This window comes from Poromitra crassiceps (genome assembly GCF_964638095.1).
Source record: "Poromitra crassiceps genome assembly, chromosome: 29".
In the NCBI taxonomy this organism is placed as follows: Eukaryota; Metazoa; Chordata; class Actinopteri; order Beryciformes; family Melamphaidae; genus Poromitra; species Poromitra crassiceps.
Window position 1 is genome coordinate 18644686 of NC_139641.1, and position 24436 is coordinate 18669121.

Genomic DNA, 24436 nt, shown 5'->3' on the forward strand with positions numbered 1-24436 from the left:
AGAGGGGGGACTGAGAGGAGGAGAGGGGGACTGAGAGGAGGAGAGGGGGACTGAGAGGAGAGGGGGGACTGAGAGGAAGAGAGGGGGACTGAGAGGAGGAGAGGGGGGACTGAGAGGAAGAGAGGGGGACTGAGAGGAGGAGAGGGGGGACTGAGAGGAGGAAAGGGGGACTGAGAGGAGGAGAGGGGGACTGAGAGGAGGAGAGGGGGACGAGAGGAGGAGAGGGGGGACTGAGAGGAGGAGAGGGGGACGAGAGGAGGAGAGGGGGGACTGAGAGGAGGAGAGGGGGGACTGAGAGGAGGAGAGGGGGACTGAGAGGAGGAGAGGGGGGACTGAGAGGAGGAGAGGGGGGACTGAGAGGAGGAGAGGGGGACGAGAGGAGGAGAGGGGGGACTGAGAGGAGGAGACGGGGACTGAGAGGAAGAGAGGGGGGACTGAGAGGAAGAGAGGGGGATTGAGAGGAGGAGATGGGGGACTGAGAGGAGGAGAGGGGGGACTGAGAGGAGGAGAAGGGGACTGAGAGGAGGAGAGGGGGGACTGAGAGGAGGAGAGGTGACTGAGAGGAGGAGAGGCGGGACTGAGAGGAAGAGAGGGGGGGCTGAGAGGAGGAGAGGGGGACTGAGAGGAGGAGAGGGGGGACTGAGAGGAGGAGAGGGGGACTGAGAGGAGGAGGAGAGGGGGGACTGAGAGGAGGAGAGGGGGACTGAGAGGAGGAGAGGGGGACTGAGAGGAGGACTGAGAGGAGGAGAGGGGACTGAGAGGAAGAGAGGAGAGACTGAGAGGAGGAGAGGGGGACTGAAAGGAAGAGAGGAGAGACTGAGAGGAGGAGAGGGGGACTGAGAGGAAGAGAGGGGGGACTGAGAGGAGGAGAGGGGACTGAGAGGAAGAGAGGAGAGACTGAGAGGAGGAGAGGGGGACTGAGAGGAAGAGAGGAGAGACTGAGAGGAGGAGAGGGGGACTGAGAGGAAGAGAGGGGGACTGAGACAGTAGAGCAGACAAGAGGAGTAAAGAATGGGAGCAGCTGTGTCGTCCTGCTCCTCAAAATCACTGCCAGCATCAGTTTCAGTTTGTTGTGATATTAGCCCAAGTCCTTGTGCTTATTTGCAATTAAAGACTTTTCCTTCATTGTTGCAGCAGCTTTTCCGCTTTCTGAGAAGCCCCCAGCTGCAGCATGCAGAAGGGGGTGGGGCTACAGATCAGGGCAGGGCTACAGATTGGGGTGGGGCAGAGCCAGAAGAGTCGTGACATCTCCATTCACTCCAATCACAACTGTTTATCTAATATGGGGCCAGTTGAGGCTTTTCGAAACACACATTTCATTGCTCTGATTGGTTGTAGGTCTATCCAATTGCATCGAGAGGCATTTTGATCTGCGCCTGTTGATAACACCTTCTGGGGGAAAAAAATGAACTGGGAGTTATGTTTGCACACCGGAGGCATTTTTTTTCTTTCATGCGATTAATTTGCACGTCAATAGTATTTTTCAAACCTATATCCAGTCAATGCCAGCGTGCATACCAACGGCAACGTTTCGCTGAACAATATTGGGGGTTTTACTTTTTTGGACCAAGGTCGATTTTTCAGAAATCTGCTTCCGACATGTACACATCTGTTGCTGTGAATAGTCAGGCGGGTCAAAATTCACCTTGCAATTTCGTGCTGTTAATTTGCATCGCTTGTGGTGTGCTAGCGATGCAGCTAGCAATCTGTAGCTAACGCTAGCAGCTACCACTACTTGCCTCATTTCCAACCATATAGTCACCCTGTTTCAACCTCAATGAAATAATCAATGGGTGGGATTACAGGTTCAATCTGTAGCCCCGCCCCATTCTCCAGGCTGCATTTGGGTATACTAGCTATTTTTCCTATATTCTGCACCCATGAATGAAGGTCATTTCACATACAAAGATGAACCTGTTTACATAGAAAACACACAGTTCATACATCAATAATTGGTTTTCTGGACAGACAGGAGCAGGAGGTGTCTGTGTCAATGACCCTTTAACATTCTCTGACAGGGGCCTTGACAGGTGGACAGTTGGTGGTTGGCCCTGAGCACTGAGCCGTGCCGTAAGAGGGTTTAACTTTGCTAACCTCCCTTCTGCCAGGTTCATGGGGCCCTGCTGCTTGGGTAATATTGGATGGGTGCTGGGAGCCCGTGCCTCCCTGCCGTATCAGCCAGCATGCTAACCTGCTATTGTAATAAATACGCATCCGTAAGAGTCACTGCACACGGGCTGTTTGAAAGGTACATGAAGTCAGATTTTGACCATTCCACATCAAATAATGACCATATTATATTTGCATGGGGTTTGTTGGTCAATAATACCAATGACTCAACAATTACTGGTGGTAAAATGGTAAATGGACTGCATTTATATAGCGCTTTTATCCAAAGCGCTTTACAATGTGCCTAAATTCACCCATTCACACACCGAAGGCGGCAAGCTGCCACGCAGGGTGCTGGCACAGCCATCGGGAGCAATTTGGGGTTCAGTGTCATGCCCAAGGACACTTCGACATGCGGACTGGAGGAGCCGGGGATCGAACCACCAACCTTCTGATTAGTGGACAACCTGCTCTACCTCCTGAGCCACAGCCGCCCCAGCTGATGAGATTTCTGCCTTTCAAAACTCATTTTCCGGCTTTATGTATGCTACCTGTATGTCACGGCTGCTTAGAAGGTTTCGTATATTGCCACACATTTATAAAGTTTCCCATATTTTATAAAATTTTCCATATTTATTGTAAGCTAAAAGTGGGCTCACACGTGTGTTGTACATTTTGCTCTCCATCGGTCAACGTTCTTAACAAACCTCTAGTCAGAGGAACACAGAAGGGAAAGGGCTTTCACTGGTCTGACAACACCAGTAAATGACATTGCTAGGGGCTAAAACACAACTAGAAATACCGCATCGCAGAGTTGCCTGGCACACACTGGCTCAGATACCTGCAAATCAGAGATTATGTTCGAGCCAAGATGAATGCCTTTGAAGCGCTCCCAAACTAGCATGCTTTTTTCGATGTTTTACTGAGCCCTCCTCACTCCAAGCATCTCATCTCTAGATTTGTATGTCTGTTTGATAACTGCACCATGGCCTCTACTGAGAGGATTAGAGAAGCGTGGCAGGGGGAACTTGGTATTGATTTATCTGACATTATATGGGAAAGGAGTCTGTCTGTGGTACAGCTCTGCTCAGTTAATAGCAGACACCAGCTGATCCAGTTTAAAGTTGTTCACCGTCTGCACTATTCTAAGCATAAGTTGCATAGGAGCTACCCTTCCGTCTCACCACTGTGTGACAGGTGTCAGGCGTCAGAAGGCACTCTGTCTCATGCCTTCTGGTTCTGCTCCTCACTGACAGGATTCTGGGCCAAAATATTTGACTGGTACTCTAAGGCCTACAACCGTTCAGCCGGAGGCAGAACTTGCATCTTTGGCTGATCGGAGTCCTCTCTGAACTTCTCTACAGCTGTGAAACAGTCTCTGACACTGGGGACAATTCTATTCAAAGGTGTTTAGCGGAGGAATACGGTAGTTGTACGGTTGGGAGGAAATAGTGCCGAATGAGAGGGCTGTTTGACGGTAAAGTAAAGCGCTGAAAATTGTCAAAATAGAGCGTGCATGTACACTGATATTGATTTGTTTAGGTGGGCATTGTTTTAGGTGGCTAAATTACGTTGTAGTTCTTGGCCCCGTCTACTAGAGAGACAGAGCTGTGGAGGCTGTTGCTTCAGAGTGCTGGGTCTCGATAGAACACAGCGTCCATAACACTAGTATTTCAGTTATTGTATCGAACTAGCTGATAGGCCCCCACTTCAAACAAACCGAACTATGGCTTGGCTTTTAATTGTTCCAATATGAACTAAGCCTTTTATTAAAGCTTTTTTAATTATTAGAAGAGTGCCTTGGTCTATTTTTTCTTTTGAAACCGAATTATCCCTTTAATGTCCACCACCTCTTCCCTGCCCTCCAGGTAGGATCTAATCCAGCTGACGGAAGTGCTGTTGAAGCCCAGGGCCCCGAGCTTACACAGGAGAACGTCATGGTTAACGGTGTCAAATGCTTTTTGAAGGTCCAACATGACCATTCCACAGTATTTATCAGAGTCTACTTCCTTCCTGTTAGAAGGTTAGAAAAAGGTTAGAAAAAATCGGTTAGAAAAAGCAGACAGGTGTCAGTTGAATGTGATTTTCTGAATCCAGGCTGAAATTTGAACAGGAGCTCCCGAGATGCAAGATAACTGTCAATTTGTTCAAAAATGACTCTTTCCATTAACTTAGATATGGAAGAGAGAATGGAGACCGGGCGATAATTTCCTGGTTCCAGTTTACTTCCTTTTTTGCGTAGGGGGATTACCCTGGCTTGTTTGAAATCATGGGGAACGTGACCTTCTCTGATAGACAGATAGATAGATTGATTATATGAGTAATAAAAGGTGAAATCAAATCGGCTGCATCTCAAATTAACCTGCTTGGGATGTTATTAATACCTGTTAATACCAACTCTCGTCAAGTCCCGCGAGACTTTCCTGCCGCTGGCCTGTGGACTGACTTGACGAGAATTGGTCTCACTGACCCGACAGGAGGAAATGGGATGCCTGTAACTCCCGCTGTAAAGAGCCTGGGGGACAATAGCAGTCTGATGGTTCTTTAGGGATCAGATTATGACGATATGGGTTGAAAACGGGAATAAAACTGTCTATTTACATGGAGGAAAACCACGCTGCCACGTGGCCCCCACAGAGCTCCGTTCTAGCACTGGCTTGCACACTATTTCGCCTAAGACGGACAAAAATGATGCGGAGAACACTGGGTGAGTCGTCAGATAATAATTCATGTGAGGAGAGGGCTCCAGGTTAAAAAAAAAACGAAATTCTCCTTTAAGGGCCCCTGAGCTTCAACAGCACCACCTCCTCTGACACCTCCTCAAAATGGAAGTCGTCCGACCGTACTCCTAAGCGAGAGTAAAAGCTCTCAATGTGGTCTTTACCATACCGTCCAGAGTGGGAGGGTAATTTACTAGATGACAAGTCTCCCCCAGATACCCAGCAAGGGATGGAAACAGAAGAGCGTGCCGTCTGGGAGGTGTTTGGTTGGACACGTACCTGTGTGTCTGTGTGTCTGTCTGTCTGAGTTAGGGGTATGCATGAGACTCTGGGATACAGAAGCCATCATGTGCAGTGCTGTGCTGTGTCTATCACAAGGTGACAGACTGTGGTCTGGCTTGTGTTTGTTGTAACAAGTCAATGGTTGTTGTCTTCCTGGCATTTCTTTGATAGATGAAAAAGATGTGCTGCTCCACAGAGGAAGCTGGCATTCACCATGAGGTCAGAGAGCTGTGAGAACCAAAGGCAGACAGGCGCCACATTGACTTCATGCCTGCAGGCAGCAGTGTGTGTACGTGTGTGTAGGTGTGTATGTGCGTGTCTGTGTGTGTGTGTGTGTGTGTGTGTGTGTGTGTGTGTGTGTGTGTGTGTGAAAGAGTGTGTGTGAGTGTGAATTGTGAAGGTGAATCGGGTGTGGAGGAGCATACGCCTGTTTGTGACTGAAGTGTATATATGGGGGTGCTTTTGGTGTGTGTGTGTGTGTGTGTGTGTGTGTTTGTGTGTGTGTGTGTGTGTGTGTGTGTACAGTACCTGTCGCTGTGACTGAACAGGTGTTAGCTCTTTGCATGAGAGCTACAGCTGACTGTGGTCAGCCTCACGGTGTGCTCAGCATGCAATCTGTGGTACAGGCTCAAATACACTGTGATTGGATCTCACTGTACCTTAGCAAATTTGAATCCCCCCCCCCCCCCCCCCTAACAAATCGCCCTGTTTTGGTGGTCTATTCTTTGGCCGATCTAAATGCTTTCTTTCACTCACACCACTTAGTCCAAATTCTATAATTGCAGGACATTTTGAATTCAAATTGATCTCAATATTCCATTGTTATGCATCCCTGCAATGTAATATATTTACCACTCTACTCAACGTTCAAGCTATTCCAAGCAGTACAATTTCAGAATGAAAAAGAAAAAGAAGGATATAATCAAATGTATAATAATACATACATACTTGGTTAAAATGTTACATGAAATTTAATAATAATATTAAATTAACACGGTTGACCTTCAATAAATCCACTCTTGGCTCAGACATATGCTGTTATGTAAATGCTTTTATACAAGCCATGTATTGAGAAGATGTTTTTGAATGTGTAAATTAAATGACAATGATTTGTTTGATTATTTCACACCTAATGTTTAGTGTATTGCTAATGAATACCCGTCAGTCATGATAATCTCATGTAAGAGGGAATACAAAATAATAATCAAGAAATAAGCTAATTTTGTTTTGGTCTGTGTGTGTGTGTGTGTGTGTGTTTGTGTGTGTGTGTGTGTGTGTGTGTGTGTGTGTGTGTGTGTGTGTGTGTGTGTGTGTGTGTGTGTGTGTGTGTGCGCGTACGTGCGTGCGTGTGTGTGTGTGTGTGTGCACACGCACATGTGTGTTTTCTAATTAGGGGTAAAAGCATTTTAAGAAAGCTTCAACAAAAGTATAATGCAAGATAGGCCTGTATCCTGATGCTGCCAGATGGGTTGTTACACAGAACCACCTGGAATTCATCCTTGGAAAACCTTCGGGGGAAAAAAGAGGTTTAGAAAAGGGCGGGCGCATTAAATAAATACCTGGCAGGTGATTGGATGAACCATCTGTCTATCACAGGGTCCCTCCTCGCTGTCGTCACACCTAAATCCCGCCCCCGTAGCTGCCTCTGGTCGCTGATTGGTCCAGTCCACTGCTTCGATGGAGTTAAACCAATAGCTTGGAGGGTGGCAAGATGGATTTCTCGCACGATGGTGATCTCATGAATCCGGCTGCCTGGCACACATGAAATGTACGACAAATATCGAATGACCAAAACAAAACCTAAACCTAAACTGCAGACTACAGGTGGCACCAGAGGGCGTTTTCAGTGCACCTACCTTGTTTGGTTGGATTGAATCGAACTGTGGGTTGTTTTCCTCCTTGGTGCTCCCATAGCCAGATGTGCGCCGGTGCGTAGTGGTCTGAAGATACAAGAGACAAGATAGTTTTATTATACCATGGTCTGGGTGAATACTTGATTCTGATTGGCTGCAGGGTGTCCATTAATTTGTGATAATGTACAGTGATAATGTACACCTAGCTAAATGGTCTGTTCATCGTTCATATCAATGCACCAGGATGACGACAGAGCCGCTTGAGCTCTATCCACCGTTAAGGTTTAATATGGCACTTTTATAAGTTTAGAAATAAATGGAGTCGGTCAAAGTAACTATTTAGATTACCCCTGTGTGCTCAGTTTATCAAAAATAACAGCTATTCGGAGATGAGGATGTTGTCAGCTGACAGAAGCCGGCTCTCAGCTGTCAACTGTCAAACCAGCTCTGTTTACAACTCCTCAGCAAGCCAGCCAGGCGCTTTGCAAGAGCACACGCTGCCTGCATCACTGATACAAATCAAGTCGAAGAGGAAAAAGATGAGATCAATAAAAAGAAAACAACAAAATGGGCAGTTAACAGCAACACACTGAGAGACGTCCTTGTACAAAACATACCTGGACTCCAACATAGAAAGCTTCAGATGGTTTTCACTCTCCTCCGAGCACGGCACGCGCCACTTACGTCTTATAAGACCTGCAGACGTTAACGTAATTCCCTGGAATGCGAGTTTAACGAGACAGTTACATGGCGTTGCATTCTTAGACATTGTCGTTTGCTTTATTTTGTATGTTACATACAATTGGCCAAATTATTAGTTAGTTTATTATGGGCTAGAAATTCTGCCAGGTGCAGGCACTAAGCGGCCATTTTCTCCAATGATAATCTTGAGCAGCCGGGATAATGTCTATGTAAAATGTGAATGTAAATGTCCATGCAACATGTCAAGTAAAAGTCCTTTAAGTAACAAAGTGACAAAGGGTTAGGGTTAGGGTTAGCTGCGTTTTTCCTGTAGTCCACCATCATCTCCACTGTCTTTTGGGCATTGAGCTCATGGGCGGAGTTAATGGGGGGGCCAGGCCCCCCCCAGTTGTAAAAAAAAGAAAAAAAGAAAATTGCTCACCATTGTAAATCTCCATCTCACTGTCTGGCTGAATATGATCATAAGATATCCACTTTGACAAGCATCACAGGTATCTAAAGCTGTGACAGGGGGGCCTCTGACAGGGCCTTGCTGCAGCCGCCCCCTCCCTCTGGAATGCCCTCCCCAGTCACATCTGACAGACCAAAACTCATTGTCTTTCATACTCATTATGTCATCTTTCCAAAAAAGCCCTTTTCACTGTTGCTTTTGACCTATAATATTTATCTCTCTCCCCCCCCCTCTCTCTCTCTCATCTATTTTAATATTTTCTCTCTTTATTAAAGTTTTTTTATCCTTTATTTGTAAAGTGTCTTTGAGCACGGTCAAAAGCAACAGTGAACAGTGAAGCGCTATATAATATACATTACATTACTAAACATACAATAATGAGTATTAATGTTCTGTAATTCTACTCATATTCTAATATTTCTTATATTTCCATTCTTATACTTATTAAACAATAATTAGAGAGAGACCATGGTGATGCCAGCCTTAAAATGAGATATTCCTCTAAATCTGGCTTCAAACGGGCAGAATTTCAAATGTAAAACGGCCCAAAAAAAAAGTGTCAAATGTCTGTCTCCTGCAGAAGTGGCCCCCCCAAAGCTAAAAGTCAAACTCCGCCTATGATTGAGCTCCAGGTTGTTTTGACTGCACCAGGTCGATCTCCTGCCTGCATGCAGACTCGTCTCCCTTAGAGATGAGCGCTATGAAGGTGGTGTCATCTGCAAATTTCAGGAGCTTGATGGACTGGTGACTGGAGGTGCAGCTGTTGTGTATAGTGGGAGGTATGGAGAGAGGACGCCATGCACCCTGGGCAGCTCCGGTGCTGATGGTCCGGGAGTTGGTGATATGCCCAGCCTTACATGCTGCTTCCTGTCAGTCAGGAAGTCTGATGTGGACCATCTGCAGGTGGAGTTGGGCATGCCCAGCTGGGAGAGCTTCTCGTGCAGCAGGCCGAGCTAAAGTCCACAAACAGGACCCTGGCTGGCGTAGGTTCCTGTGGTGTCCAGGTGTGCGAGAATGTAGAGCAGGGCTATGCTTATTGCATGAAGAGGAGCATTTCTTAAAGTTTATCTCTCTCTCACTCACACACACACACACACACACACACACACACACACACACACACACACACACACACACACACACACACACACACACACACACACACACACACACACACACACACACACACACACACACACACACACACACACACATCCACACACACACACACCTCTCATCCATGTGGAAGATGGAACGGCAGGGCGCACAGTGACGGTGGGGGAACGGCTACAGTAATCCAGTAAACTGCACACACACTATACACACAGCACAAACAGTCAGTGTGACCGGGGTAGCCTACCATTGGACAAGACAGAAAAATACCATAAAGTATCACAAGATACTGAAGGCTGTTAGCTGGCTCCAGCACCAACATCTTCCACCATCTATGCATCGGATCCCAAGGTCACCTAATCCAACTACCGTGGTTGTTCCACCGCAGCAGGCCCAGTCTTTGGGCCTGTGCCGGTAAGTGTTGGCCCATCAAGATCAAAGATCCTCTGTGCGGGCCTACCAGTGTTTAGGCACTATTACTGGGCTGCCAATGTCAGGGCTCTGATGTTTTAGCGGCAAGGGACTCCTAGTAATCTAACTCTTGAGGCCCCCTTGTGTTCTCCGTCTACAACATCAGGAAAATCCGCCCGTTTTTAACCAGAGAAGCAACCCAACTTTTAGTCCAGGCACTTGTCATATCACGCATAGATTATTGTAACGTTCTTCTCTAGACGGTCTCCCCTCCTCTGCCATCCAACCCCTTCAACTCATCCAGAATTCTGCGGCCCGCCTCGTTTTCAACCAATCTAAATTCTCCCACGTCACCCCTCTCCTCCGTGACCTCCATTGGCTTCCCATCCTGTCACGTATCAAATTCAAGACCCTGGTTCTAGCCTACAGGGCTGTCCACTCAACAGCCCCCCAGTACCTTCAACCTATGGTCAAGTTCCAAACCTCTCACCGCTCCCTCCGCCCCTCCACTAGCTCAGGCCGTCTCGCCCCTCCCTTGCTTCGCGGGCTCAAGGGTCGCTCTCGATCAGAGACTTTTTTCCTGCCTCGCCCCCAAATGGTGGAATGACCTTCCCCCTATGGTTAGGACAGCAGAGTCACTCCCCATGTTTAGGAAAAGGCTAAAAACACATCTTTTTTCACTCCACTTTGATCCCCCCTCACCCTACCTTCTTCCTCTTCTTCTTCGTTGCTCATGGCTTGATTTTAATAATTGTTGTCACCAACCTGTGATTTCTTGCACTTTTTACGGTCGTTTTTACATTACATTACATTACGTTACATTACATTACATTACATTACGTCCTTTGGCAGACGCTTTTATCCAAAGTGACTTACAATAACACATTTTTGTCAGCAATAGAGCAATCAACTATGCAACACAGTCTATGACAACTACAACTTCTGAAGGAATAGTGGTAAAGTTTAGTTTACCTTTTTTTTTAACCTTGTTTGTATTTATTATTATTGCTGGTGTCGATGTCTGTATACCTGTTTCTATGTTTTGCATACCTCTGTACGTCGCTTTGGAGAAAGCCGTCTGCTAAATGAAATAAAGTAAAGTAAAGATACCCGTTACTGTTAACTCACTATACTGAACTGTGCTGACTAACTGCAGGACTATTCTGAGAATATTATTGGGATGTTATAGGAATATAGGGATATTTTAGGAATATTGTAACAATTGTATAGCTAAGGGGATATTATTTATTTATTATTTATCTCTCATCCCCTTCTCTCATCCTCAATTTTGTGCCATTTCTTCTTCTTTTCCTGCTCTCTCACTCACACACACACACACACACACACACACACACACACACACACACACACTTTAATTCCATCCATAAGTAACACAATGACACGTTATGACTGTTTTGGTCATGGGTAGGGTTTCATACACTTTCTGTAGCCTAATAAAACATCTAAAAGCCATTCTCGCACTTCTCTCCGACAACCACTCTGTTCTGGACTACAACAACACAATCACACACTTCACCCAGTGGTGTGCGGACAACCATCTACACATCAACGTCAATAAAACAAAAGAACTAGTGATCAGCCCCCCCTCACCTCAGCCCCCCGTCATCATCAACAGCCAAACAGTCGAGACAGTGGACAGTTTTAAATATCTGGGCATAACAATGGACAATAAACTCACCTTTGATCAGCACACCAAGGACATTCAAAAAAGGAGCCAACAAAGACTGTCAGCCATCCGGAAACTCAAAGGACTATATGTTGCACCCCATCTCCTGCTGTTACTCTATCAGAGCATCATCCAACCAATCATTCTGTACTGTTCCACATGTTTCTACACCATGCTTTCTGTCACCAACCGGACCAAACTAACACGCATCACAAACACAGCTTCCAAGATCATTGGTCTCCCCACACCCAACCTCACAGAGCTAAATAACCAGTCCATCACACGCTTCGCACACTCAATAGAACAGGACATCACACACCCACTCAACCAACACCTCATCCCACTGCCCTCAGGGCGCAGGTACAGAACCCACTCAACCAACACCTCATCCCACTGCCCTCAGGGCGCAGGTACAGGACAATGAAATTTAGAAGAGCTCGCCTCGGGAAAAGCCTGATCCCGGCAGCCATAGCTGCTCTGAACAGCAGGCCCCGCTGATGTGTTGTCTGTCTTTCCACATTGTTATTGTCTCTGTTGATGTCATGTATGTTGCTGTTTTTGTTATGTCCTCTCTGCACACTGGCGTAAGAATTTCTTCCTTATAATGTACAGGACAGTGAAAATGAATTTCCCTTCTGGGACAAATAAAGATAAGTCTAAGTCTAAGTCTAAGTCTAAAAGCCAAATTTGTATCAGATGGGGGACCCTTGGACAAAATCTCATCAAATGGGGGGGGGGGGGGGGTCTGTGGTCTAATTTGTGTCCGTTTTAGGAGCCCTTGATGCAAACCAGCTGTAGCTATAGCGTATTGAAAATGGATTGTTAGACAGTAGGGTACCTCCAGATGGAATGGAGTCAGGAGAAGGCACCCTGAGCCTTTCACAGCCTTGCTTTAAATGTTTTTTTTTTTATGTTTTTATGATTGTGATTATCTTTGGTGCAATTAGCCTACATAATTACTATTATTATATTACTGGCCATATTTGTACTTTTCTATAGTTGTTATTGTTAGGCTATTATTAGCTACTGTTATTATTTATTATGAGGTCTGTTGTTCGAGGTTTCTTACCTTAAAGGTGGAGTTTTTCGCTTGCCGTCGTCGCCAGGTGCTTGCTCATGTGGGGGAACTGGGAATTGTTTCGTTGGGTCTAAAATAAAGAGTTTGGTCTTTATGTGTCACGTTTCACGAGATCACTCTTGTTATGATTTGGCACCTTATAAATAAAATGACTTGAGTTCAGTGACGACTTTGTAAACGCAAAACGGTGAACATGGAAAGAACGAGGTGACGGTTTCGGATGATGGCGAAGGCTATGCGAAGGCATCACCCGCCCCTCTCTGCCTCTGCAGCGTATGCTTGCTAGCCTGCATTAAAGACGCCAGTGTGTTTATGTTTTTATGGTTTATAACGCTGCCGCTACTCTTGGCAGTGCACGCATGTAGCCTATAGACAGAGAATTGATCAGGATCAGGGTCATTTATAGTGAACTAATTCAGCTCATTGTAACACAAGAATGACATGTATTTGAATTTAAATATTAATCAGATGAAACAAGGTGATGAAATTTCGAATGACAATCATGCTTGTTTAGTTGTTGATTTAATGTTGTGTTGCACCTGCTGCTCACGTTATGAACAAATGTTTAGATGACCCTTAGACAGTTTTAACTTGACAACAATAACAACCGTCACAACCCACCTGAATATCCGGTTTACTTCCTGTATACATAGCTGAGCGCAGGCTGATATTCAGCTCATATTAAATGTTAACGTTAGGCCGTGTCTCCGACAGACACATTAACAAGGTAGCCTATTTCGGTCTTTATGTCTTGTAGTAGTTAGTAGTAGTAGTTGTTGTTGTTGTTGTTGATAGTTGCCATAACAACCACCCCTGTCGGAAAGACGTGCACACGCTGGGTAGGAAGCGTTGTTGTCCCGGAGGCGATATTTTTTTTCGGATGATGGCGAAGGCTATGCGAAGGCATAACCCGCCCCTCTCTGCCTCTGATTGGCCTAGCGTCAAACTTCCATCCAAACACGTTCGCTTGGCTATCCTGCATTACATCTGTTACAGTCTGTGGTCAGACCGTCAAACTCAGTGGGTCAGACTCAGACAGACAGCAGTTACGCTTGCTAGCCTGCATGAAAGACGCCAGTGTGTTGGTTTATAACGCTGCCAATCAGAGGCAGAGAGGGCCAGGGGTGGGTTATACCTTCGCCATCATCCAAAAAAATATCGCTTCCGGTAAGCTAGCTAGCTAGCTAATGTTAGCTGCTGGTTGGTTGGCTAACTAGCGAATGTTAGCCGTTAGCTAACGTTAACACATTAACTAGACAAACACAGACATGCAGAGCTCCAAAAACAGAGCAATTCGTGATTTTGTTACTGTAGTTTCTGCAGAGTAACGTCCATGTTACGGATCTGACGGATAGTGCAGTCAGCAGCTATGATAGCGCAGCCAGGGGGGGGGGGAAGTCCATATATGGTCCATCCGGTCATGGGGCCCAGGACATTACGTCATCACAGGATAACGCGATTGGCTGGCTCAGATCTGTTCAAATCTGAGCCAGCCAATCACGTTGTCCTGCGTTGTTTGGGAAGTGTATAAAAGGCGACCGCAGATGGGGGTGGGTGGGGGAGAGGAGAGGAGGGGAGAGGGGGAGAGGAGAGTGGGGGAACCAGAGGAGGGGAGAGGGGGAGAGGAGAGGAGGGGAGAGGGGGAGAGGAGAGTGGGGGAACCAGAGGAGGGGAGAGGGGGAGAGGAGAGAGGGGGAACCAGAGGGGAGAGGAGAGAGGGGGAACCAGAGGCGAACAGAGGGGAGAGAGGGGGAGAGGAGAGAGGGGGAACCAGAGGAGAGGAGAGGAGAGAGGGGGAACCAGAGGGGAGAGGAGAGAGGGGGAACCAGAGGCGAACAGAGGGGGAGAGGAGAGAGGGGGAACCAGAGGAGAGGAGAGAGGGTGAACCAGAGGGGAGAGGAGAGAGGGCGAACCAGAGGAGAGCAGAGGGGAGAGAGGGGGAGAGGAGAGAGGGGGAACCAGAGGGGAGGAGGGGAGAGGAGAGAGGGCGAACCAGAGGGGAGAGGAGAGAGGGCGAACCAGAGGAGAGCAGAGGGGGAGAGGAGAGAGGTGGAACCAGAGGGGAGAGGAGAGAGGGCGAACCAGAGGGGAGAGGAGAGAGGGGGAACCAGAGGAGAGGAGGGGAGAGGGGGAGAGGAGAGAGGGGGAACCAGAGGAGAGGTAGCGGAAGCGATCATCTTGCTCTATAATGACCAGAATGGGTGTTGTTCAAACTGAACATTTATTTCTTCAACATGCTGCAGCAGAAAGGGAGATAAACAGCGGACACTATTTTCGTAGTTAAGCTATGAAGTAGCCTACTTCCCCCCGCAGCATTGTGACATTGAATGAAAGTATAGGCTCGTTTGAGATGACTTCTGGCTCGCCTGGGAAGCAGGCGAGTGCAGTCAGCCAATTAGAGGCAGAGAGGGGCGGGTCATGCCTTCGCCATCATGGGGAACAAAAAGATTGCGTCCCGGAGCTAGCCTGAGAGGCTAATAAAAGCTACATGTTAAGGTGCAGAGTAAGCTGACTATCAGTACGTTATTGCACGCATAGGCCTATCTTTACATTTAAACGTTTACATAGCAAAAATATAAATAGAAGTAGGCTATGTCAGTGTTTTCCCCTGAATAGCTGAGAAAGTGGACACTGTCAATAGTTAGCACTGTGAAGCCGATACAATTCAGGTGGTGGTAATGCAACATTTAAGGATGCCAACCGCCATAAAACACAAGAAGAAGCTGAGAAAAAGGAAGTGCTGTGGGGTTGCAGCTGGTGAAAACCGTCTATCCTCAGCAGAAACTAACTGACTGCATAGTCATTTTAATAAAATATGAATGTTAGCTGTCCAGCAAACACACCACTAATAGCCTATCTAGTTATAGTAATAATAATGCATCGTGACATTGAATGAAATCTAGGCTCGTTTGAGATTACTTCTGGCTCGCCTGGGAAGCAGGCCGAGTGCAGTCAGTCAATCAGAGGCAGGATGACAAATGCTCATTCGCTTTCCGTTACTTCCGGGTTGGAAATGTGGGAATTGTAGTTTATTTTGACGCTAGTCGACTACCTCAGCGGAAGTATTTCAGTGTACGTCGAGAGGTCACATTGTCATGTTTTGAGACTCAATCGCCGTTATAATGGAGGCAGCTAAAGCAGGTGCTGTACATTTATGCAGATACATTTCACGACATACGTTATTATACGTTTCACAAATACACACGCACCTAACCCTAACGTTACAGAGTTGTTCAGTTAGCTATCTAAGCTAACAACAAGTAATGATAGCTATACCTCGGCCTAGCTAAAGAGACATGGTTATGCTCAATATCTGCTATTACACATAGATTCCATTTACACCTGGCGCTAACATGCATTTTCTGCACTCTGATTGCAATCAGATTACAGAAATGGGTGTCCTCTCAATCCGCATAAAGTTGCTGTATCCAGATTGAGAGGACACATTGCATTTACACTTGTGTTCAATGTGTACACAATGCATCCCTGACCACCTCCGGAGGTGGTTTGGCCGATCAGATTGCAATCCTTCTTCAATGCGTTTTGGGGGTAAACACACCTTGCATTTCAAGTGATAAAACACAATCTGATTGCAATCTGATCACAGAAAACGCATGTTGGCGCCAGGTGTAAATGGCCTCACTGTCTTGTTTCCTCAGAGGAGCCATTTCTGAGGCATGTGGAGTTGGATGTCCTGATTCCCAAGTTGATGAGGGAGAAAGCCAAGGAACGCTGTGTTGAGAAAGTTGAAGGTATGTAAGCACCTCACCTACCTGAAAACAAAGCACACATTACAGAGACCCCCTTACCTACCTGTTGTGAACATGAATCCTGTAGCTGGATTGATATGATGTGAATTTGCTGGAAACACAGCTGGCATCAAAATTAATTTCCAGTGTAGCCTATACCCACTGCATTGGACCTCCTGGGTCAGTTCGACTTGTTCGGTCCATCCACAAGGATCCTGAGAATGTATGTTATTGTCTGAGCAGTCTCGTCACCTGCTTTATTTGCATTAAAAACAAACCAGATGAACAAACCTGTCTTTATTTCATCACACAACAGCCACAACACATTCAAGATTCAAGATTTTTATTGTCACTCCGTAGTACAAGTATCACGCGTGAAATTCTTGTGCTGTGAACTCCGTTTACAACATAGTGCAAAATAACAGTGCAAAAACAGGGCATATAGATGCAGTAAAACAAGAGAACAACAAGCAATAACAGTAAACTTTTCCTTTTCTTTTCTAGCGTAGACACCTTAAAAACATGATTAAACATTCTGTTTGCACAGGTGCAATAACATAGGCATACTTGTCATATGTAATGGTAGCAGCTGCTACATGATTGTTGACATGCATGCAGCCACACACACACACACACACACACACACACACACACGCTCATGCTAATAGTGGCCAGCGGTGAAATTCAGTCTCTGTTGAACCCAGACAAAGCGCGTCCTTCCTCTTGAGGAGCAGTGGGCAGCTTTTGAGCTACAGAGCCCGCTGCCCGGGGACCATCTTCATCACCGTTGTCATCGGTCAGGCGGGGATCTTCTTGCATGGTTTTAATGGGGGCGTTCATATTGGAGCACGGGGAGAACATGCAAACTAGTGATGTGACGTTCGCGAACGATCTGAATCTATTGAACGGCTCTTTGCTATGAACGAAGGGAACCGAGGAGTCCTACTTGAGAGCCGTTCATTTTAATGTTGTGCCCAAATTTCACTGCCTGCCACTCCCCACCACACACACAGGTTAGACCTCCCTCTGCTGCTAGCCCGCTGAGCAGGGAGGATAGGTGCACTCGTTAATTGCTACCGGCGCATGATGCTGTAACTGGCCTGGGTGGGCGGACTCAGCTTATCAAAACGGGCTACGCCGCCGAGTGCATCTGCCGACTTTCTGAGCAGCGAAGTGTTGCATGAATTGCATTCAAGGAAAGCCAATTTTATTTACACAACACATTTCGTAGAAGAAGTAAATTCACTGACTAAGCAGATGGATATGATGTCACCTTGTGTCATGTTTACAATGCAGATCATTGACATCAGGTCTGGAAATACTGTATGAGTAATGTAATGCTGCTGCAGTCCACTGATGCAAAATGAAACAGTGGTGCGTCTAAGATCAAATCTGATCCAAATCGTACCGTATCATTATCCTAGTGATTTCGCAGATAAACGCCCCCCCCCCCCCCAAAAAAAAAAGGGAACAAGGAACCGCTATTTTGAACAGCTCTCGGAAAGGAACGGCGCCATAAGATCCGTCTCCCTTCAAAGAGCTGTAATTCCCATCACTAATGCAAACTCCATAGAGAAAGGCCATTTTCACAAGAAAGCCCACCTCGAGCTGCACCGAAGACATGGGGGGGGGGGGGGGGGGGGGCATGCCCTCAGGTGGGAATCGAACCCAGGACCTTCTTGCTGTGAGGCAACTGTGCCACCGTGCCCCTCCCACCTTTTACTTCCTGGTTGGATCTGTGCACAAAATTTAATTTAATTGAGCTGCTCTATGTGGATTAGAAGCTTATTGACACTGTGCTGGTAATGTGGCCACAGGCATCTCTGTCTGCAGATCTACGTTCAGACCTTAGACTCCGCCCACTCCACTGAGTTGAGTTTTGGCTGCTTCGGGAAATGGAGTGCAATGAGTTGACAATTCATTCTGATATCAGGCTAGATCTGCAATTATGCCTATGTAAAGTAAAGGGGTTCATAATGTTGTTAATTAGGGCTGTGAATCTTCACTGGCCTCACGATTCGATTCCATTACGATTCAGAGGGCTACGATTCGATTCGATTACGATTATCGATGCATCTCGATGCATCTTCAATCGATGCATCACTTTTTTCCGCAATACATGATTTATTTTTTCTCACTTTCTTTTTTCTCACTGTGTGGCTACTTTTAAAATCAAAGTGCATTTGGAATTGCATTGTATTATGATCCATAATTAAAATAAACAACTGCATGTACTTCCATTATATTTTATTTGATTATTATTATTATTATTATTTTTAAATAATCGATTTTTGACATTTGTGAATCGATGCAGAATCGTGCACATCTGCATCACGATGCATCTTATAATCGATTATTCTTGACACCCCTATTGTTAATACGCACTCTTGCAGCCCACATCTTCCATCTACCATGACTCGATTTGACACCTATGACAGGAGGGTAAATCTGAAAGTGCAAGAAGCAACTCTGCACACACTTGTTGTTTCACTGGAGTGAACTTGTTAACCGCATTTTATACAACAATCATTTGTTGAGCACGCATGCTGCTCATACAACATCATTACCAGCCTCATAAGGTGCTTATGTGTAGAGCCCGACCCATACTGGATTTTGGAGGCCGAAACCGATACCGATATTAGGAAGTAAAAAAATTCCGATATCGATATATCAGCCGATATTCTTATATTATATATATACACCGTTATATTACACAATTATTTTGCAATGATCCCTCAAATATCAAACACTTGACAAAGATATGACTTGACATGACTTGAGATATGTAATCTAGGGAGGATATTTTACAGCTTATCAATCAACTTTATTGTCCAAAATGACATCAATGCAATGAAACTGTAAACCGAACTCAGAATTTAATAATTATAAATAACTAGAAATACAAAAACACAAACTGAACAAATATAAAATATAATTTGAGTTAAGAAAAAAGATCAAATATACACAACATGCTGTCTATAACTTAAAAAATACAAAATAAAAAAATATCGGCATATCGGCCAACATATCGGCCGATACCGATATATTGGTTATCGGGCAATATCGGCCGATAATATCGGTGGACCGATATATCGGTCGGGCTCTACTTATGTGTTTATGAGAGATATTGTGCAAAAGGGTCCATGAGAAACCAGACAGGCGAGTCACCCGTCACCCGTCACCTCATCGAGGTCGGCTAGAAACGGGTCCCAAATGGTGGAAAACTTTTTAAGTGAATTGGTCCTCAGGAACCTAAGTCTCTCCATCCATATAACAGAGGTCATGTCCGTCAGCTACAGTTGGAAAGAAGGTGAAGAGGAGGACTTCCATTCCTTCAAAATAAGTTTCTTGGCAACCGTTGTCCCGTGTCAGTCTGTCAGAGACTGTTGCACGGCTGTAGGGAAATTCAAAGAGGACTCCGAGCAGCCGGAGACACTGAGTTCTGCCTCCGGCTGAAGGGCTATTTTGTAAGTCAAATATCTTGGCCCAGAATCCCGTTAGTGAGGAGCAGAACCAGAAAGCATTCGATGGTGCGCCCTCTGACACCTGACATCTGTCACACAGTGGTGAGACAGAAGGGAAGATTCTGTGTAATTTATGCTTGGAATAGTGCAGACGGTGAACAACTTTAAATTGGATCAGCTGGTCTCTGCTATTAACTGAGCAGAGTTGTACCGCAGACAGACTCCTTTCCCATAAAAAGTCAGATAAATCAATACCAAGTTCCCCCCTGCCACGCTTCTCTAATCCTCTCAGTAGAGACGTATTCAAAGATTTTGTTCCATCTTTGTAGATGACTTCTCTATGATTTGGACTTCATCATGAGCAGCTTACGGTCCATCGAGGAGGAGTAGAGTCTAGTTGTTGCCGCCGCCTATTTGATCCGTTACCTTCTTCTACACTGGTATCTTCTAAGGAGTTTCTCCATCTTCGAACAAAAATCGTGTTCCTCTGCTTTAGCCTTTTGATTGCTGTGTGTGGTTTTCACTGTGGGTTTTCGCTGCATGTCTGTGAGCAACGCAAGCACCCGCTTATCAATCCTTTTCCTCTGTAGTGAACGAGCCAGTTTGATACATCAGGCACGGGAGTGATGGCTGCCTTTGTGTTGGCCCATGTCCTGTGTCTACTGCAGCAACTTGTGGTTTCAACAAAGCGCTGGCCCGGACACCGTGCGCGGGCTGATGGGACACAGAGTGTGTGGGTAGTCTTATGTGCAGCGCTGGCCCGGGCACCGTGCACAGGCAGGCAGGCAGGCAGGCAGGCAGGCAGGCAGAGGTGATGGGACACCGTGTGTGGCTAGTGGAAACCCCCCCCTTTCATTACAAAGCTCTCTGTCCGCCTCATTTTCACACCTCCATCCTCCACCCTTTCTCATCTCATTCTGTAGTTGTGGTTTCTCTCTCTTCTTCTGGGCTGTTTTGTGTGTGTTCAGTGTCTTCCTGTTGACTGCATGCCTGCCTATACGCATCAGAATCTCCTGTATGGCAGCAGGCAGGCTTTCTTGCTGCTGAGGTGGGTTAGACCTGTTGACCTGTACATCAGGGGTGGGCAACTATTTTTCATGGGGGGCCACATGAGAAACCCAGATTGTTGCCGGGGGCCGAACAAATATTGTCATGCCGTAACCCATGGATGGGCAACTTTGATGATAGAGAGGGCCACAAAAAATGTCCTCGTTACCAGATTTTGCTGAGGGCCGAACGGCACCAGCATGAAAAATTTTGGGCATTTGAAGGCAGGTTTAGAGGAATAACTCATTTTAAATTAACAGTTGTGATGTCATTATTCAGTCTTAACCACCAATATTTCATCCTTTCCTCACTTACTCCTATGTCACCACCTGCTCTCCCTGCAGGGCTTGAAATTAACTTTTTTCACCACCTGCCAATATGGCTGCTAGATTTCAAAGTTACCAGCCAATTATAATGTCCACTAGCCGAAATGTTTTTCTTGAAATAAACCAGAATATGAGTGTGTTAATTTAAGCATAAGTATCAGTAAGTGGCCCGGGATTCTCAAAGCCTGTGTTGAGGGTCACACGAACAAAAATGCACTCTTGAAGCTAAATAAATCCAAAACCAGCAAGTTAATTATTTAAATTTCTACTTCAATGTAGCCTTTTAGTCATAAAGATTATTGAAAGATATTCCATATTCCAGACTGAAATGCTATAACAGAAGAGTATTGGCCAGAATATGACATGAACATTTGGACACTTATTCAGCGGGTATCTTGCATGTTGCGTTCAGGTGCACTGTACCTTTTTTTTCTTTTTTCTTGTTTTTTTAAATTCCATTGCGGGCCACACAGGTGGCGGCCCGCGGGCCGTATTTTGCCCATGTGTGCTGCTGTACATAGTCCTCCATGCAGCTGCTGTTTTCCTGATGTGGCTCTTGTCCCCCATCGGGTGCTGATGCTTCATGTTCACACATGGTCACATCTTTCCGAATGCCACCAACAACTGATGTCACTTTTTGGCAGAGCTCAGGGGACGGTTGCACACAAAACGCCTTGATTTTCCTTAAAGTCTGAGTTAAGGTTTCCATCAAAGAAAATCGGTTGCACAAAACACCGCTTAAGTCTTCTCCTTTAAGTTTTCCTTAAAATGTTTAACCGTAAGGAGAAGACATAAGGGTGTTTTGTGCAACCGATTTTATTTGATGGAAACCTTAACTCGGACTTGAAGGAACATCTTAACTCAAGGTGTTTTGTGCAACCGCCGGCCTGTGTTTTTAAAGGATAAGGCCGTCAACAAATCATCTGAAAATAACAAAATCAACAATGTGTTTGCTCTACCCTCGTTACTTTCTCACTTAGCACCTAGCGTGTCTTGGAAATCCCATCCCAACATGTGATGTTGTGGCGTGTAGGCAAATCCTAGCTTCTCTCAACAGATCGCAGCTATGTACATGTGAATGTCATATACATGTCTCACAGCCAGCTGATTGCTTCTCCGTGCTAATCAGTCTCAGGTTATTCCTTCTCCCATCTTTGAGTTGCATCATTTATAATTGATATATCAGGTCCCCTTTACCCTTTTTCATGTCAGTACTTTCCCTGCAGCTCCCCCTAAGCCTCCACCTAGGGGCAAACCTGCAGTATTAATAAGTGAGATGATATGATATTCTAAATATTAAGGAAATTATCTCTGATTAATATTGTGATAATCGTAATAATTTCTTGTCTGAAGGGTAAACCTGCAAACTAGTCACCTTCAGGTCCCAAAATAGGGCACTTAAAGGAACACTGCCCATTTTCAACCAGCTTTGTATCATTAGAACATCAGTAGTATATCAGAAAACTGTAAACTGTTTTGAAGTCTGTCATTTAATTTGACAGTTATTGAGTGTTAAAGTGTGGACCAGTGACATCACTGGTCCACACTAACTCAAATTAATAACTCATTAACTCAAATCAACTCTCAATAACTGTCAAACTAGATGAATGACTTGATATGGGATGTGGGATATGATAGTCCATGTATGTCGTGTAAATACCTCATGTTCTTTCTTAAAGAAAAAAAAAATCGACTAGTCGACTACCTTTAGTGACGACTAGTTGACTAGTAAAATTCACTAGTCGTGAATGCCCTAACGTATAGACACATTTTTGTATTGCAATATTGAATTTCGATAGCATAACAGCCTAAACTGAAACTGGCATCACCCTTTCCATTGAATAGGCCCTCTCTGACTGTAAGCTATATATTTTCCTCTGGTGTAGCTGCTGATGTGCGACCAGCAAAGGCAGCCCTTTGCAGCCTCTATTAGTACCTCGGGACAGAGAGGAGGCGTTTGTTGATTAGATTAGTCGCACTGTTCTGCCTCCAAATTGGTTTTGCTGATTTTTTCCTTCTTCCCCCTTTTGACATGTGCATCCTGATGAAAGTGTCTGTGTGATCACCATGCTGATGCAGATGATGATTGCGGTGGGAGATTGGAGTACTGCAGCACGAGGGTTAATTATAGCCTCGAGGACGAGCTCGCTAACAAGGTGGCGACTCTGAGCCTTCAGCACCTCGTTTACACACTCAGGAGCCGGCACCTTTCATCTCAAACGCACCACGACTACGCCGGGCCACAGAGCACTTTAGCCTGGCCTTTTGTTGTGCGGCGTACGGCCATTGTGGGAATCAAACCAACACCCACCTTGTTTTTCTCTAGGTGTCTTTCTGCTTTATTAGGTGGTAGCAAGCTGTATAAAGGGCGAGAGACTGGCTTTAGGAGAGAGAGAGGGGTTTGGCACGCAACAAAGGTTGAAAATGACATAAATTAGAATTGAATGCACATTTGGAGTAGGGATGTCACGATGCTAGAATTTATACTACGATACCGATATCCAGGAAAATATCGATACTCGATACCATTTTCGATACCACGCGGCGTGATGACGACAACACCTCAAGAGCATAAAAAAATAACCAAAGACAGATAGATGCACGCTTCTCCATAATCTAGGCCTGATAAAACTCACTAAAAACGTTGCACTTACACAGCAGATTACCTCAGCTCTAGTCATCAGCCTATCATAACACAGCAGATTACACCTGCTCTAGTCATCAGCCTATCATAACACAGCAGATTGCCCCTGCTCTAGTCATCAGCCTATCAGAATACTTTGAACTTGTTGAAGCAAAAGATACCCACCAATTGCAGGGAGAGAGAAATCAGTGGTATGTTAGATTTTTCATTAAGAGAAAAGCATTGCTGATATTGATACAGTTGCAAATGAGTATTGTATCCGTTTCAAATTTTTTGTATTGATACTTATCGATACTATCAATACCTGTTGCAAATGAGTATTGTATCCGTTTCAGATTTTTAGTATTGACTTTTATCGATACTATCGATACTTTTGACAACCCTAAATTTTGGAGTAGTTTGTAATGCGTTGCTAACAGTTGCTAACCCTAAACCACTTGATGCCCCTGCTTAGGCCTTTTTGCTTTAAATAAGTCATGTGTCTGTACAGTCTAGCACGCTGCTAAAATAGTTATCAGATTTAGAATTTTTGAGGAACTTCCCTTAACAGTAAGGCACCGGGCAATATGTCTTTTCCTTCACAGACATTAATAGCCTTAAAAGTTGCATATCACACTCTCCTCTCAATGTAGGCTGTGTTAATAATATGAACTCTGGCCAGCCTGGGCCACTGTGATATGTGAAGGATCATCTATATTTACTGCCCAGTGGGGGCATAGATATACTGTATCTGTGGGCAGTGGGCTGACTGTTACAGTGCAGATGTGGAAACAGGACAACCACGAATGCAACCAGCGCGG

The 24436-nt window shown here is 45.4% G+C and overlaps 1 protein-coding gene across 1 annotated transcript in view; it reads left to right on the forward strand.

The window, feature by feature from the left end:
- Window positions 1–15444: 15444 nt before the first annotated feature.
- Window positions 15445–24436, forward strand: part of cmc1 (C-x(9)-C motif containing 1) — a 14477-nt gene continuing 5485 nt past the window's right edge. Inside the window, exons 1-2 of the mRNA XM_083662539.1 lie at window positions 15445–15547; window positions 16066–16158. Coding sequence (XP_083518665.1) covers window positions 15529–15547; window positions 16066–16158 — 112 coding nt within the window. The 5' untranslated portion in view covers window positions 15445–15528. The remainder of the gene's footprint in view (window positions 15548–16065; window positions 16159–24436) is intronic.